Source organism: Podarcis bocagei (genome assembly GCF_964188305.1).
Source record: "Podarcis bocagei genome assembly, chromosome: 1".
Classification (NCBI taxonomy): Eukaryota; Metazoa; Chordata; class Lepidosauria; order Squamata; family Lacertidae; genus Podarcis; species Podarcis bocagei.
Window position 1 is genome coordinate 120,608,150 of NC_138125.1, and position 17,894 is coordinate 120,626,043.

The following is a 17,894-nucleotide window of genomic DNA, read 5'->3' on the forward strand; positions in this document are numbered from 1 at the left end:
CACACACGTGTGTCTGTCTGTGTGTGTGTGTGTGCTGTTTTGGTTACAAGACTCTAATACCAGATTTACTCACGCACCCTTATTTAAAGATCCATAAGAATTGCTGTCCTAGCTGAATCTCTGTAAAATATATGAGTGTTATGTGCGCACCACCAGATTAGTGAACAATTTCTGTGCACAGGCTGCCATTCTTGATCCCTCCACATTATACTGGAAATAAAATGCTGTGTTTTCTACACAAAGTATCTTTCATTGCATATGAGAAAGTCATATTGACTGGAACGAGTGCAGAGAAGGGCAACCAAGATGCTCAACGATGTGGAAACTCAGCCTTACAAGGAGCGCTTGAAGGAGCTGGGTATGTTTAAGCCTGGAAAAGAGAAGACCAAGTGGAGATGCGATAGCCATCTTCAAATATCTCAAGGGCTGTCACTTGGAAGAGGGAGCATGCTTGTTTTCTCCTGCTCTGGAGGGTAGGACTCGAGGCAATGGCTTCAAGATACAAGAAAGGAGATTGCGACCAAACGTTCGGAAAAAACTTTCTGACAGTAAGAGCTGTTTGGCAGCGGAACAGATTCCCATGAGAGATGGTGGACTCTCCTTCCTTGGAGGTTTTTAAGCAGAGGTTGGATAGCCATCTGCTAAAACTGAGGTTCTTGCATTGCAGGGGGTTGGACTGGATGACCCTTGGGTCCCAGATTCTACGATTTCTTTTTCCTGAATAACATGCTTACCTAAGTATTACCAATGCAACTGTCAATGCACACAGACCAGATCTCTTCACTGTGCCTATCTCACTCCAGAGGACAAACTACTTTCTTTATTGTGCAAAAGCATGCTGAAGTACTAGTGTAGTGTAATAAAAGACAGTTAGAATCCCTAGCAGGGTGTTTCAGGAAACACAGGGTCAATAAGATCTATCCCTCAAATATCAGAGATAGAGCTTTGATTTCAGAGAAGGCAATTCCATGTTGGAGGAGCTCTCTCCTCCAGCAACGCCTCTTCTGAGGCCCTGGCCAAACTGGCAACAGATTTCCAAATTTGGCAAGGCAAAATAGGGTCATGCTTGCCACAGCCGGTCCAGAGAGCGGTTGGGTCTGTACGACCCAAAGCTATGTAGTTTCCAAACCAGGGTAGGGGATTTAGACACTGACAAAATATCTCCGTCCCCTTTCCTTCCCATTGTAGAAGAGGGGATAGTTTGTAAGTTCCTGTCTGCCACTCACAGTTTTCAATAAGCTCTTAAAAATATATGTTCTTAAATATATATAAAAAAGAGTTGTTTCAGTCTGCCCGAGTTGGAATTTTAATTGTTTCAATTAACCCAATTAATCCACTAAATGTTAAAGCCCTACTAATTATCATGGGTGGCAGCCAACGAATGCATTCTTACCAGTTCAAGGATTTAACATGTGCAACCAGATTTTCTCAACTCTCTGCTCCCCCAGTGTGTGCAACTTGCGCTCTCTTCTGGATGACATGTTGCTGGAATCTCCAGAACAGGTTTAGAAAGCATGTTTGAGGACATGGTGGAAAAGTTTAACCATGTAAAACCTTGCACTGATGTGATTCTTACTCAGCACTATATTGGATACAACCACAAGTCCACAGCTATGTCTTTGGTTACTTTTATGCAGTTGAGCTTGTGGTGTAAATACACTGGAGAAAAAGGGATACCTCAATGAATTCTCATGTCCACATTCTCTTCTAGAAGCTGTGCTTATATTCCATTATGTTATACAGTCGTACCTTAGATTTCAAATGCCTTGGTACTTGGACCGTTTTGGCTCCTGAAACCTGGAAGGGAGTGTTCCGGTTTGCAAACGTTCTTTGGAACCTGAACGCTCGACATGGGCTTCCACAGCTTCTGATTGGCTGCAGGAGCTTCCTGCAGCCAATCAGAAGCTGCGCTTTGGTTTCCGAACATTCTGGAAGCCGAACGGACTTCCAGAACGGATTTTGTTTGACTTCCATGGTACGATTGTATTCGGTTTCTCATTTCTAGTTATGAATTGGTACTTGCCCAAAAAATATACAGGAATGGCAACAAGCAGAGTTCAGGCCCGTTGATGTTCAGTGAGGCTTACTCCCAAGTATGTGGTTGCAGGATTGCAGCTTAAGTGCAGGTTAAATTGCACATCCTGTAAGGACAACCTAACACATGTGCATAGCCCTTCTGGATTAGGTCCTTCGTTGTGCAAAAAGAGGAGGGGAAACCTGTATCAGGTATCAGTTGAATGGAAGGGAGATCTATATTAGAACTGACAACCTGTGTGAGGAGAGGTCACTGAAGCCAGAAAGCTTGGTGCTGCTTCTACTCCAAACAGATGATCAGCATTGTCAGAGACAATAATATTCAGTGGAGGGAAAGAGGAGCAGATCCTAGCGCAAAGCCTGCTCCTCCTGTACACAAGGCTATTTTAAAGGAGGTTGTCAAATTTACATGAAAAATCCAGATGTTAACTTGTTCAAAAACCCAGCAAGAGTAATAGCAACGTATTCATAATTTACCAACAATTATGTGAATTAAAAACACTCCTAGCAGTCTGCAGTTTCCTTATGGTGTTGAGAAGTAAACAATCAACCAAATATTGTAGCATAATAGAATATCCCCCCCCCCTTTTTAAAAAAACACACATAAGGTGTTTTAAAGCAAATTTTAAAGCCAAATATGGGTATAAACATAACTTCTCACATACAAGAAATAAAATGGGCCTACGAAACTGAGTGGTGCTGGGTTTCAAAGTTGTTTTAATTCACACTTGTAGCTTCTTTTTCAGGAAAAAAAACTCTTTTCCCTCCCCCTTTGTTTCAGATGCCACATGACAGTTTTTTATTTCTTTCATTCACTGCTACTATCACTTCCATCATCAAAATCAATATCATCAGAAGCATCATCATCAGATAAGTCGAATTCATGGAACCCCAATGACATGTTGACTTTCTTCCCTTTTTTCATAGAGGTGGTTTTGGAAGAATTCTTTTTGGCTTGCATATTTATCTGCATCCCAGAATGCAGGACGGGTCCTGCTTCATTCATAGGGAAGATATCCCCAAAGCCCTTCATCATCAAGGCCTTCAGACTTGGGTTCACACCAGCTACCTCCCCGTTACTTGTTGCTGTGATCTGACATGACATCTCTGCACTGTTTGATTCCTCTGTTTTAGATTCAAAGTAAGACTCCTCTGACATTCTTGCAGCAAAAGGGAAGCAAAACTAGTAGAAAAAAAAGGAAAGGAAGGATAGAGGAGAAAAAAAGGAAAGTTAGGACCAATTTAAAAACCAGGCAAAAGACACCACCAGATTAGTGAGCAATAAACAGAAAGTAAAATTATTAGTGAGTCTAAATATAAACAGCCAATTAAGAATTTCTTTCTGAAAATACTTGGCTATTTATTTTTAGACCATGAAGATAGAATAACCACCACCAATGAGTATGCAAGGCACCATAGGCAGATTGAGCTTTCACGTTGAAAATTAAAACTTTGCATGGCATGAGGTAAAATATTTTGTAGAAGTGTCTATCCTGAAAACAGTTTTATCAAAGCCAAAGGAAAAACCCAAACAAACCTCAATTTTTGTTCCGTTTTGAAAAACAAATAGCAAATTGATTTAAAATGTTTGTTTACTATTCCAAAGGCTGATGCTGGAATAAATATTCCTGAAGTTCCCAAAGTAAAGGTGCCTGTAGATTACAGTTCCTTTTGTGTCTATATTCACGCTAGAATAAAAAAAAGGTACCGCTATCAAAATACTCTTACCCTTCACTGCTAACAAACTGCTTCTGTAATGGTTAGGTTTTTGCTGGAAAATGGAAATCGATAAATGTACATTGGAGCCTTGCTATGGTGGCATATCCATGCTGCAATGTACACAAAGAGTTCCTGAGAGTGCACATTTCCCAGTTTCCCCCTGTGCCATAGTTATGACTCTGCTCCACATTACAATGGCCCTCTGGCGGCCAGGGCAAACAGCCTCTGCAAGGTAAGTGGTCCATGCCATGTATCTATAATGTGGTTTGAACTGACAGTTTCCATGTCCCTATCAGCAGCCGCTAGGAGTACCTGAAAGTGGCTTGCAGACTGTTTCTACACAATGGGAGCGATACACATGGCTAACAACTCTGTATGCGACATCTCTCTGAAGCATGGACCACTCACCAGAGTGAGCTATTTGGAGTGGCCAGACAAGATCTCACATTGGGAAGTGAGTGGGAAAAGCTCACAAGAAATTTGCCGTGGAGACAAAGGGCTGAATTCTAATGTTATCCATGTGGCAGGAGGACATCAATAAATCCTAGCTTCCTGGTAGCTTGTGAGCATGTTATCATATGTGCAGAGGAAAAATACGCAGTTGCTGCATGCGTTCACTATAGCTGCACCACGCATAAAAGGATGTTTGCATGCTGTGCTCAAGCCAACACAAATCTTGAGTTTCACACTAAACTATGTAAGATTTCATTACTTCCACTCCACCAGAATTTATTTTAACCTTTCTTTTGTGCGTATGTGTGTGTGTAAAAATACACTTGGCAAGAGATCTTTGGATGAAAGAAACTCTGACATAATGCAGGTTCTAGGTAATATGGACATTTTCAAGTCACATTCCGTGGATGTGTTAGGTTCCCCATAACGTACCTGACATCCCAAAAACCATAGTTGGCAAGAACGTGACTAATTCCCAGTGAATGGGCTGACCTGCTTCTTAATACAGCCAGCCAGCCTCCTATGTCTCAGCCTGACAATGCAAGCAAAGAATGTATGTTCAGAGGGCATGCTACCTAGCACAGTGGTACCTTGGTTTATGAACTTAATCCATTCCAGAAGTCTGTTCTTAAACCAAAGCATTCTTAAACCAAGGCATGCTTTCCCATAGCAGCCGGGAACTCAATTTACAAATAGAACACACTCAACAGGAAGTGGAACATGTTCTTATTCCAAGGCAAAGTTCACAAACCAAAACATCTACTTCCGGGTTTGCAGCATTCTTAATCCAAGTTGTTCATAAACTAAGCTGTTCTTAAACCAAGGTACCACTGTATCTGGTTTCATTTTGACAAGTGCTTAAAAAAACATGTTGTGGTTCTGAGGGCCAGTGTGATATAGTGGTGTCAGGAATAGGACCAGAGAGTCCTGAATTCAAATCTTCACTCAGCCACAATGGCCTTGAGTCAATCACCAACTCTCAATCTACCTGATCTCACAATCTTGTGGATTTAAACTGGCAGAAGACACAACACACACTATTCTGGACAACTTGGGAGGGATGGGATAAAAATATGATAAATAAGTAAAGGGGGAATTGAATTAAACTCTGGATATTACCTGGAGAGTGTGTGGGGGGGGGGCGATAGATGCAGGGAAAATATAATCGACTGTACACCAGAAACAAACAACACCAATGTCAAAAGGTTAAATAAGGATTTTTTTCCAGTAGATTTTTTAATTTAAGCTTCTTTTTTACCTTGACTTTTGTGTTGAGCAAACTAAGAGATTCTAAAGAAATGTCCTAAATGGGGACAAGGAATTACATTAGATGAGTATATCTAATGTCCAGAAGTCTGGGAACAACTCCTTGGTCTTTAATATGAAGGCTTAATAGGCCAGATATTCATCCTGCACTTCTAGCAGTTATTAGCCTTGAAATGTTTGTATTTATTTTACAGTGCTCCCCGCCCCGCCCCCCATACCAATGCCCTTGATCAACTCCTTTGGTTCGCTGTGAGTAGGCTTGAAACGTTACAGAATTTAGGAGCAAGGAACTAACATGGGCTGGTCATGTTTCTATTCTCCTATCAGAGCTAGGCATCACTGTGCTTTCTCAAAGAGTAAACACCAAGCTGGTCCCATGTCTCAGAATGGTTAAGGTTGGGATCTGAAACAGACAGGGATTTGAACTTTGCTCATGCAGTTGTTGGAACCGTGGTTCTTTACCTAGACTTACAATGCTGAAAGGAAGCATAGCAAGGGGAGGAACAGAGAATATGTTCCTTGTACACTGATTCTAGAATAGTCCTGACAACTTCACTGCAAATGTTCTTGTGTAAGAGGTTTTCGGACCATGGGGAACTGGGCAGAGGGCCTTCTCAGTAGTAACACCCACCCTATGGAACACCCTCTCATCAGATGTCAAGGAAATAAACAACTGTCTGACTTTTAGAAGACATCTGAAGGCAACCCTGTTTAGGGAAGTTTTTAATGTTTGATGTTTTATCGTGTTTTGAATATTATGTTTTGAGTCACCCAGAGTGGCTAGGGAAACCCAGTCGGATGGGTGGGGTATTATTATTATTTTTAATTATTATTATTATTACAACCCGAAGCCTGATTCACGCTTACAAACAGCATCTTGGCTTTGGTATGCAATGCAACCAAGCACAGTCTGCTCCATGCGGCAATCAATTTGTTGCTGCAAAATGGAAAATAAAAGGAAGTGTGTGTATTTCCAGTGGCTTGGGGGGCGGGGAGTAGCAAGGAAAATACACACACACACACACACACACACACACACACACACACACACAATGCTTTACATGAATGACTTGGTGCACTGAGCATTCTGTAGTTGCATTATAAGTAGCCACTATTTGCATGTGTGAATCAGGCCTAAGAGGGAAGAGTTTCCATAATATAACCATAAAACTGTTCAATTTGTCCTCCTTTCAATTCCATGTCGATGTTGCCACAATGCTTGACAATGATACAGCAGGTGCTGTGCAGCTGCAGCTTAGCCCCCTTAAACTTGACAAGTCTCTGCTTAGCATGTGTCTCCATCTGCTTCCAATTCCTGACATAAGTTCTATGCACTAATTCTTGCATATTAATTAAGTATCCTTTTTTCCCACTCCCCCACCCCCACCCTCTTCAGATAGTTTCTTGCCCAAACTGACACAGAACTGAGTTCCGGAGCTAAAATTGCTGAACTACATTTGAAACAAAGCATGTTCCTGTTGAAGTGAATCTACTTATTTGACTTCAGTCTTTTCCCACATAGGGTTGTCCTTGCTTCTGCAATGAAAAGCCAAGTATTTCTTTCTTTAAGAAAAACTCAGGGAGTTTTCCAGCCAGAGCTCAGTTCCAGCACCTCTCAGGTGGGCGCCGTTGCCATTCTAAGAGAACGAGGGAGGTGTTCGTGGCGAGTTCTGGCACCTCTTTTTCTAGAAAAACAGCACTGGATAAGTTTATATCCTGCTCTTTCCTAAGGAGATAAGAACGGGGAACCCTAAAAAAACAATAAGATATGAGCAAATTCACAGCACCCAAATTAGGTTGAAGAGCTAAAATGTTTGAGGAGAAAGGTTCAGCTGCTCTCTGAAATGCATACGGTAAAGGAATCATAGAGATCTCTGGAGATGGAGGGGCCACCACAGAAAAGGCCTTTTTATGCGGTGTCACGGTAAGAATTCCTAAAGGGAAAGTGAGAAGGGCCTCTGGAAGGCATTAGTCTTCAGTCAGGACTATATGGAAAAAGGTGGTCCTTCAGATAACCTGATCTCAAGCTGTTTTTAGGGCTTTATGGGACTAATGAGCAACATCTGGAAGCAGGGAGCCAGTGCAGCTGTTACAAAAGGGGAGTACCGTGAGTCCCCACATCGCACCCCACAAGAAGCCTAGCTTCAGGAGCCTGAACCAACTGTAGTTTATGAACAGCCTTCCAAGGCAGACCCCTGTATTACAGTAATCAAGAAGTAAGTAACCAGTGCCCAGATTGTAATGCTATGGGTCACCCTTCGCAATCCTAGCACTTTTGAGTTTTATCGCGCTCTGTTAAATTCTAATTGTTCAGCACCCTGGACAATATATCCAATGCCACTCCCTTTGCCCTGGCAGCCCATGTCTGAAAGACTTAAGAAGAATTCACGCCAGTAGTTGTGGTTACTCTTGTGGTGAGATAACTGGTGATGCCAGTTTTCAAAATTAGGTTCTATCCTAGAGGGTCCCAATTAAAGCCCATGTTTTGGGGCCAAATTAGATGTGGCATTAATTGTGTGAATGCAATCAAGCTGCACACCCTTGAGGCTGGGAGGTGGGAAAGAGAAGTTTAACTATTTGTCTCCCTGCCATGGTACCAACAAAAACTGCCCCTCCTGAACCTGCTATTTGCATTTCATATGGTGATGGGAGCTTTCCATGAATTGTAGAGTGGATTATGCTTTGTTGGGGCCACCAGAGAGAGACAGAGTCTCATAGCCTTGTTTCACATAGTGGTTCGTTGTCCCTGCTCACACTCAGGGGAGGAGCGAAGTCAGATCCATTTGTGTGTTCAAGGCAAACCATGTGTTTCATGGTGACATGAGAACAGAGCCACTGTGCTAGAAATTAGTGAATCTAATTTCCTGGCCCCTCCAAGCCTCTCTATGGCGATGGGTTCCCAGTGCGCCATTTGTAGGACTGGACATGTTCCTTTTCAAAGGTGCCCTATCCTTTTGAAGACTCTATGGTCCTCACTTCCAGTCACTCTTTACTGCTCCAGATAATGGCCTAGCCCTTTATCCATATAGAGGTGCCAGGGAAGGACTTTCAGTAAATGCAGAAAAGGAACACCCTGCAAATCATTTCATAGGTTTATTTCTCCCTCATTGCAGTTTTACTATCCTAATACTTCTACTGCAGGCATAGGCAAACTCGGCCCTCCAGTTTTGTGACTACAACTCCCATCATCCCTGACCACCGGTCCTGTTAGCTAGGGATGATGGGAGTTGTAGTCCCAAAACATCTGGAGGGCTGAGTTTGCCTATGCCTGTTCTACTGCCATGAAGAAAGAATATAGACCTCTTGTCAACAACAGCAGCCATTTTCACAGGACAGCAGAGGACATTTGTGTCCTTTCTAATGTCAACGTATCTAGGATTTGTTTTTGTGTATAGAAGAGTTCTGAAGTTAAAATTCTTAAGAAATAAAGCAAAATGGGGGGTGGAGATGGAGGCAAGTCAAGGAAACAGCAAGAGTTTTCATTATTCAAAAAATCTGACAGATGCTCTTTCAGCTGCATGACAATCCATTTAAGAAGTTTGAAAGGCACTCTACTTTCTGCATTATCTTAAGTCTTCTCTGCCGACAGAATTGTCCGTACTTGTAAAAAAAGGAGAGTTGTATTAATGTCCTACAAAAAGGAGGTTTATGCTAAGCACAATGGGGCCTCGCCACAACACCTTCGCTCAGCAAAGCCAGCCGGTGAACAGTAGAAGCGATAAGCAAGTGCAGCATAAAAATCCTTGCTAGCCTTGCTTGCGGGAAGACTGGCTCATTAGGGCTATGTTTCATGCTGTGCACCATGTAGGTGATGGCCCATATCTTAGCTACTGGATCTTCGAAGACATTAAAGGGAGCCTACCGGCTGCCTACTGAGAACACAGAGAACCTTGCTTCTGGGGAAAAATCTGTGCTTCATCATTATATGCTACTACATGTTCACAGCTGGAATACACATGCAGCGTGATTCATATAGATGTCATTAAGCTGTGCCTCAGAAAGAAGGTGCAAAAACAGTGAACAGGCCAAAATAGGTACTAAAATTAAAGAGTGATTACAACCTGTGAGCTACAGGCAATCGTAGAAGGGCAACACATGGCAAAAGATGCAGAATCTATCAACGTTCGATCAAATGGATGTTGGGTGGGTTTTTTCCCCCTTTGGTGGTGGGGGAAGAAAGTCAATTAGCGCCCACTGGGGTTTTCTTTGGGGGGGGGAGTAAAATGCAACACAATGGCATAATGCAAATTGGAAGGCCTGCAGCTTATTTACAAATGCCGCAAAATGCTACGGTAATAATACTGTTCAATCATATACAGTATATATATATATATACATTTCTATGGTCAGTTGTCAGTCTTGCATTCTTTCCTTGGGCATTTGATTTCACTCCCTAATCAAGATGACGCAGAAAATGTTACTTGTGCTTTGCACTTTATTTATATATCGACTTTTATGGAACGTCTAATATGTCCAGCAGCAAAGATCCATTGCCCATATGCAAGCCTTGCTTTGGACTGTGCCTCCACCACTGGCATAGAGATTCCTCGACCTCCTTCCTGCACCAGACTATTTTTAGGGCCTGGCTCTACTATATGCAGCAAATCTTATAGTAACGTAATTTCTGATTTTGCAAATGGAATCCAATCACCTTTTTTTTAATAAAAAAATTGCATATATGCAATTTTGCAGGCTGTTCATTATTCATTTATTCGTATTCTAAGAATATGTGACCCATAAAAACAGTCTGAAGGCAGCTATGCTAGCACACTACTAAAGCCAAGCAGATCGCAGCCTGGTCAGTGTCTTACGTGGACATCCCAGAAAGACTCCCAGTCAGATGCTCTGCGCCTCTTGGGAGGAAAAGTGGAATGTAAGTATAATAGAGAGTATTGGTAATCCTAAATATTGCTATGGTTGCCCATTTAAAATTGCAATTATTCCAAAATTTCGCTAGCAGGTGAATGAGCCCTGATGCCCACACAGGGCTACACCTTATGGAGCGGCATCAGCATTCACTTCAATGGAGGAAGTTGATCTGACCATGCATTTCGTTGCATGCCTGGGTATTCTCCTTCCTCCCACTGGGAGGAGAATATCTGTGCAAGAGCATATTAAAGCACACGCAGGGACTTGGAACCTTACGTTCCTCAATGGCCTCGGTCCAGTATACCTGAAGAAGCGTCTTCACCCCCATCGTTCTGCCCGGACACTGAGGTCCAGCTCCAAAGGCCTTCTGGCGGTTCCCTCGCTGCGAGAAGCCAAGTTACAGGGAACCAGGCAGAGGGCCTTTTCGGTAGTGGCACCCCCCCCCCCCTGTGAAACACCCTGCCACCAGAAGTCAAAGAGAAAAACAACTACCTGACTTTTAGAAGACATCTGAAGGCAGCCCTGTTTAGGGAAGCTTTTAATGTTTAATAGACCATTGTATTTTAATATTCTGTTGGAAGCCGCCCAGAGTGGCTGGGGAAACCCAGCCAGATGGGCGGGGTATAAATAATATATTACTACTACTACTACTATTATTATTATTATTATTATTATTATTATTATTATTATTATTGAATTCGTAAGCATATATATCGGTGGCATTCCAATTGAAACAAAAATACAGTGGTGCCTCGCAAAACGAAATGAATCCGTTCTGTGATTCTCTTCGTCTAGCGGTTTTTTCGTCTTGCGAAGCAAGCCCATTGACGGATTAGCGGATTAGCGGCTTTTAGCGGCTTATCTGCTGATCGGATCAGCTGATAAGCGGCTTAGCGGCTTAGAAAAAGGGGGGGGAACCCCGCAGGAACATTGTCGTCTTGCGAAGCAAGCCCATAGGAAATTCGTTTTGCGAAGCACCTCCAAAATGGAAAACTCTTTCGTCTAGCGAGTTTTCCATCTTGCGAGGCATTCGTCTTGCGGGGCACCACTGTAGCAATTGTGGTCTGAAAGTGAACACTGTTTAAGGGCCCCCTGTACCAGGGCTTCCCACACACCGGTAGCGTGATCTACATGCAGCTGTAGGTCCCCCTCCCTCCATTATTAGCCAGGAGTTAGCTAGAACAACCGCATTTACGGGCTTCATTTTTATAACGCACTAGATGGAATGTTTCAGGATGTACTTAACTAATGGAGGCAACATGCTATAGCCACACTTGTTTAAAATATCTGATGCCCCACTCTTCAGCAGAATGTTAAGACACACTTTTGCTGGAGTTCAAAGAACTACAACTAGAGCTGGTTCCAAGGGAGTTTTGATTCTCAAACGGCAACAACCCTTGCTGTAGGACAAACCACATTTGAAAGCGAGGGAGGTTTCAAAAGGCAACAGAACATGGCAGTCTGGTGCTCAGGGTCAGGGGCAGGGGCAGGTGCAACCCAGCTGCTGCACCAACCTTCCTGCCATCTTTCCATCCTGATAAACACATCAGTGCAGCTGTCGGAAAGCCAGGTGTGCAGCACCCAACCCACCTGCTGGTCCCCCCTGCTGCTGTTCAAAGTGGAGGGTGGGAGAAGGAGGAGACCCCCACAATCCCACTTTGGTGAGTGCAGCCCGTTGAGGTCTTTGGGTCCAGCTTTTGTTGGGAGTATCCAAATTCTACTGCGATGTACAATAAAAGATTCAAAGCCTTGTATGTACTCACAGGTGTGTTGGACTGTTCGGTTAGTTTTTGCTCCCACATCTTCAGCCGCCTCTCCCGTTCTTTTAACTCCTGCTCCTTAAAGCTCAGGTCACGTTCCAGTTTCTTTAGCCTCTCTAACGTTGCCTCTATTTCACATCTGCAAGGAGACAATTTGTTAGGTCGCGTCTTTCTCCTGACAAGTACAAATTGTTCATGAAAAGTTTTCCACGTGAATATTAATTAAACGTGAAAGGGTGAAAAGTGCAGTACTAACTCAAGCAGGACATTTAATTACCACCAAGAGAGAGTTTTCTGAACCATAAACACAACAGAAAACGTCCGCACTAGACAATAAAGCCCAGAAGGTATCAGGCTTTTTTTTTTTAAAAAAAAAAAAGGAACGGTGTTTAAAACCCTGGGTTTTGATGATGTTGTTTGTAAACTATACTTTACTTCAGCTGAATGAAATAAAGTTGTGCCTTCAAATGCAACAGAACTCCTTGGATTTGAGAGGCACCATTTCAGACTGTGGATGAGTAGTTTCATGTTGGGGGGAAAACAATACGCAAACAGAAAGCTAGCAGATCAAGGAGAAAGATTTGCATGCTATGTGGTGCTTTTCTACTTGCGATGAGCTTTTAATACAGGCGAGCACTCAGAAATGTGATTCCACACACACACACCTCACCTGTGTACAGTATGCAGTGCAGCGGTCCACTTTACCACTTCATACTGTTTCAATTTCCTGGCCCCCAGCCATTTCCCTCCACCCCATTGCAAATACCTACATTGCAAACACTTCTCCACTTTAAAAGGAAAAGAGCTTTAAAAAAAAAACCCACACATTTCCAAGTAAAATAATATCATATCATAGATAGGCTTGGTTGCGTCCCTGTTTTTTTCCAGTTTTATATTTTGAGTTTTTCCATGTGGTATGCAGGCTACCTGACTTTTAGAAGACATCTCAAGGCAGCCCTGTTTAGGGAAGCTTCTAATGTTTGATGGACTACTGTATTTTAATATTTTGTTGGAAGCCGCCCAGAGTGGCTGGGGAAACCTAGCCAGATGGGTGGGGTAGAAATATTATTATTATTATTATTATTATTATTATTATTATTATTATTATTATTATTAATGAAGTGACGCTCACTTCTGGGTCCATGTGCTGGGGTAAAGTCCTGCTGAAACTATGGTAGTTGGACAAAACCCGTACAGATTTCAGATGGGTTGGGGACACTGAATATTCAATATTTAAGCCCATATCAGTGTTTACTGAACATAAACACGCTGGTGTGCTGTGTGCTGTAGCCACAATCCAAGTATCTTTCATGCAGTGATCTCCCTACCTCTTCACATGAAAGGTCTCCCATTACACCAAACAGGTGAAGGTGACAATACTGTACTAATTTGTATGCCTGGCACTTTCTCCATAATCCCACTGCACCTAGGGCAACAACCTGCCCTGTGCCCTTTTTGCACATAGGGATCTAATCTGTAAAGGGATCTGGGCACAGAAGGCTGTTCCAACAGATGACATCACCCTCGCTGAGCCAGGGTGCTGCAGGTATCTGGAGCCAAATACTTTCCCTATTTAAACTGAACTGATATGGAAAGTTCCATCTGGTGCCATCTATTTAAAGCACACATGGTGAGCTGCTTCGACAGCCATAGTCAGCCCCAAATGGCAGAGTATACATTTGAAATAGATGAAAAATAAAAACCAATGATTAATTGTTAATCAGGTGTTGAGACTGAAAACAAAGGTATAGGAATCAAAAGGAATGGCAGCTTAAGGATGACTAGGCGAAGGGACTTTGTGGCTGAGTTTCTACGCATATTGACATAAGAATAAGTCCTGCTGTACTTACTTGCAAGTAAACATGCATAAAATTGTGCTGCAAAATAATTTTATGGGGGGGGGAATCAAATAGCTCAAAAAGAAACTTTAACTTTCTTGAAAGAGAGTTTTTGTTTGTTAAGCAGCTTCACATAACGCCTTCAAAAAGAAAAGAAAATGTAAGCCTCCAGATTCATTATATCTAATCCTCATTTTCACTCTTTAGTATACCTGTCATGTACAACTAAGGCTATTCGTGGTTTTCCCCCCTGTTAAATAACTTTGAGAAACTCCACTCATGAGTTTTTGAAACTCTGGAGATCCTTGTCTCTTCAGATGGCCATGCTAGCATCATTTCCCCCTGCGCCTTCCCCTACTTGTTTTTCAGATATCTTTCCTAACCAGCCATGACGCCCATTCACTGCCAAGCTCGTGTTGTGCCTGAATTATAAGCCCGGCACCGAAACGACCCATAACTGTCAACAGGAATAGCCTTGGCAAGAAAAGGCAAAAGAGCATGACATGCAACCCCAGTGTTGCCAAGTAAAATACATCAATCCGTTTAGTAATCTGTTATACGTCCCTGATCCAAATGTAATTCTAAGAACTTAACGTGGCATTGTGAGAGACACAGGACTGCTGTCCCTTTGGATTTCTTTGTCCCATCTTTGTAGTATCATCTGGGAAACAGAAGTGTGACGTGTTGTTGACACCGTACACGCTCCCCATCCATGCAGCCTACGCCATAAGGTTGAGATGGGGCAATAGGTAGCGTAATGATGTCATCCTGCACGTCTTAATCGGCGCAAGACATTATGCAGAAGAGGAGACCTAATTAAGTCCTAAATTGGCAGGTGCTGCACTGCAAGGCAACAGAATAGAGATGGAAGGGTCAAACTTGATGGAAACTTGGGGCAGGTCATTGTGGACCAGAATATAACCTGAAGAAGTGTAAATGCATCTTGAATTAATGAAGACACTTCATTCTCTTCAGGAATATACTGTGCAGTATATATATACATGTACACACACATTAGCACTCAGTCATATAGGTAAAGGTAAAAGGTAAAGGATCCCTGGATGGTTAAGTCCAGTCAAAGGTGACTATGGGGTTGCGGCGCTCATCTGAGGGAGCTGGTGTTCGTCCACAGTCAGCTTTCTGGGTCATGTGGCCAGCATGACTAAACCGCTTTGGGCTCAACAGAACACTGTGACGGAAACCAGAGCGCATGGAAACGCCGTTTACCTTCCCACCGCAGTGGTACTGATTTATCTACTTGAACTGGCGTACTTTCGAACTGCTAGGTTGGCAGGAGCTGGGACAGAGCAACGGGAGCTCACCCTGTCGCAGGGATTCGAACTGCCGACCTTCCGATTGGCAAGCCCAAGAGACTCATTGGTTTAGACCACAGCGCCACCTGCGTCCTTTATCTTTACCTTCAGTCATATACTCATGGTGGTTTACAAAAAGAATAAAACAATTAATAAAAGAAACGAATTCCTTTGCCATTTTACAACAACAACCCTGTAAAATAAACAATATAAACCCCATTATCAGTTGCAGAGTACAAAAGAAGAACACAAGTTATCTTTATTTGTATCGCTTAAATGCGTGCATCTATCCATTTTAAAACTTTATGAAGATGCTATCCAGTTTTAAGTAAATCACTGGCCTAGGAAAGTCTTGGAAACAACCGCTTTCCATATGTCAAAATCATACTGTGTATGTACTATAATTATCTCCCTTCATTAGGCAAAAACTTCTGTATAATAAAAGGTCAGACTCGGGGGGAAAACAGCTGCATTCTAAAAAAGAAAGAAAAAGCATAATAATAGAACAGTGTAATTAAATGGAAGGCTCCTGTACATTGCCCAGTTAATGAGTCTGTTACTCCACAAGTTTAGCGATCTGCATCTAAAATTACTGAGAATGTGTATTCTGTTTATTTCGGTGGTTCTTGCAGATTAATGTGGCTTGTTTCTCCACAACTCAGATCACTCCACTATTGCAGTTCATTTTTATGTAGGCTAAAGGTGGAAATCTGTTTATGTAAGGCTAAAGGTGGAAATCTGTTTACTTGATACTGTACTTTTATATTGTGCTCTGGAAAACATATCAGCAATATCTCAAATAAAAGCAAAAATCCTTAAAAATATTATGAGCTTTCTTTCTACTTTAGCATGCATCTGATAACCAGGGACACTGTGCTTTTATATGCTTATAATTGGGAACTGTGCTTTTGTATATTTTTAAAATCCATGAACTGTTTTTTGTTGCTATTAATGTTTTGATTATTATTATTATTATTATAATTATTATTATTATGTTGCTTTATTTATTTAAAAAATGGCTCAAAGCAAACTTATAAATATTAAATATGTTCATGTATCTGGAAGCTGCCCCACATTTCTTAGTGAGACTTTGGATAAAAATTGAAATAAAAGTGAAAAACCACATGAATATTCTTTTACACAATGCCATTTTGATAGCATTTGCTCCCCCCCCCCCCAATCAACAACAACAAGGGGGAAACTTTGCCATTTGGTTCTGATTCCTGACATTTATACAGTATGCTTATAAAGATCATATTGCCTTTCAATATCCCTGAGACCCAATGGTTAGAAACCACAAACTTCCATTTCAAAAGAACAGCTGCTTTTTTACATATCTAGAATATTGTGTTGGCACTGTGGCATAAGCGGCTGTCTCTGTGACAGCATGAATTGCCATAGAAGACTTGAGCCTTGTTTGCATGGGACATTAAGTGAAACCATGTCTTAGGCAGAAGAAACAAGAACATGGGAACCCACAGAAAAAAACAACACATGACTGCTTCACTTGTCCTCCAGTCTTCCTGCCGCTACACTGATTGCGAGTGAAGGCACAGTTTGGCAAAGTGCAAACCTGGGCACAAGGTTTGTCTCTGCCAAACAAGCCACAAGAGGTTTGCTGCCCTATGGTTTGGCATGTAACACTATGCCAAAGGTAAAGTAAAGGTGTTGCTGTGGTCTAAATAACCATGGCTGTTGTGGTTGTTGTTGTAAAATGGCAAATGAATTAGTTTGTTTTATTCTTTTTGTAAACCACCATGAGTATATGGTTGAAGGTAAAGGTAAAGGACGCAGGTGGTGCTGTGGTCTAAACCAATGAGCCTCTTGGGCTTGCCAATCAGAAGGTCAGCAGTTCAAATCCCTGCGGAGGGGTGAGCTCCCGTTGCTCTGTCCCAGCTCCTGCCAACTCCTGCATGCCAGTGCAAGTAGATAAGTAGGTACCACTGGGGTGGGAAGGTAAACAGCGTTTCCGTGTGCTCTGGCTTCCATCACAGTGTCCTGTTGCACCAGAAGCGGTTTAGTCATGCTGGCCACATGACCCGGAAAGCTGTCTGTGGACAAACGCTGGCTCCCTCGGCCTGAAAGCGAGATAAGCGCTGCAACCCCATAGTCGCCTTTGACTGTACTTAATCGCCCAGGGGTCCTTTACCTTTTTACCTTTTACTATGCCAAACCATAGTGAAACAGCAGCAGAATCAAGGGAGGAAATGAAGCAGCCTGCTTGCTGTCGCCAAGCTAGTTTGGGTTTCGTATTACATGTGAGCTGGGCCTAAGTAGAGCAGCAGCATCTACATGCAATTCAGATACATCATAAGGACACTTATACATCAGATACATAATAAGGACAACTATGGAACCTGGTACATTGGCTTGATCCTGCACATCTGACAGCAGAAAAACAGTAATTACATGTAGCAAAACGAGACTAGCTTGCCTCACCTACCAAAACCTAAGACGCAATTTTTTTATTTTTTATTTTCATCTCAACTAGTCATTTCTGCATATTCTAGAAGTCTGGCATGCAGCGAAAACTACGTACTGTCAACATCTTCCAATGCTTCAAATCAGTTCTGCTGCTTTAACAGCATTTGCTAAGTTTTTGAAAACTATACATGCTATTTGCATGTTTTTGCATTCAGATG

General features: G+C 42.3%; 1 protein-coding gene across 2 annotated transcripts in view; it reads right to left on the reverse strand.

Annotated features, from left to right (window-relative positions):
* Positions 1 to 2,616: 2,616 nt before the first annotated feature.
* The window catches only part of MAP3K20 (mitogen-activated protein kinase kinase kinase 20), a 66,411-nt gene continuing 51,133 nt past the window's right edge, over positions 2,617 to 17,894 (reverse strand). The window contains exons 11-13 of one of the 2 annotated variants that reach the window (XM_081181113.1): positions 12,105 to 12,240; positions 10,284 to 10,325; positions 2,617 to 3,217 (exon numbers count right to left, since the gene is read on the reverse strand). In XM_081181113.1, coding sequence (XP_081037239.1) covers positions 2,843 to 3,217; positions 10,284 to 10,325; positions 12,105 to 12,240 — 553 coding nt within the window. In that variant the 3' untranslated portion in view covers positions 2,617 to 2,842. The remainder of the gene's footprint in view (positions 3,218 to 10,283; positions 10,326 to 12,104; positions 12,241 to 17,894) is intronic. The other variant, XM_081181114.1, reaches the window with a different exon arrangement.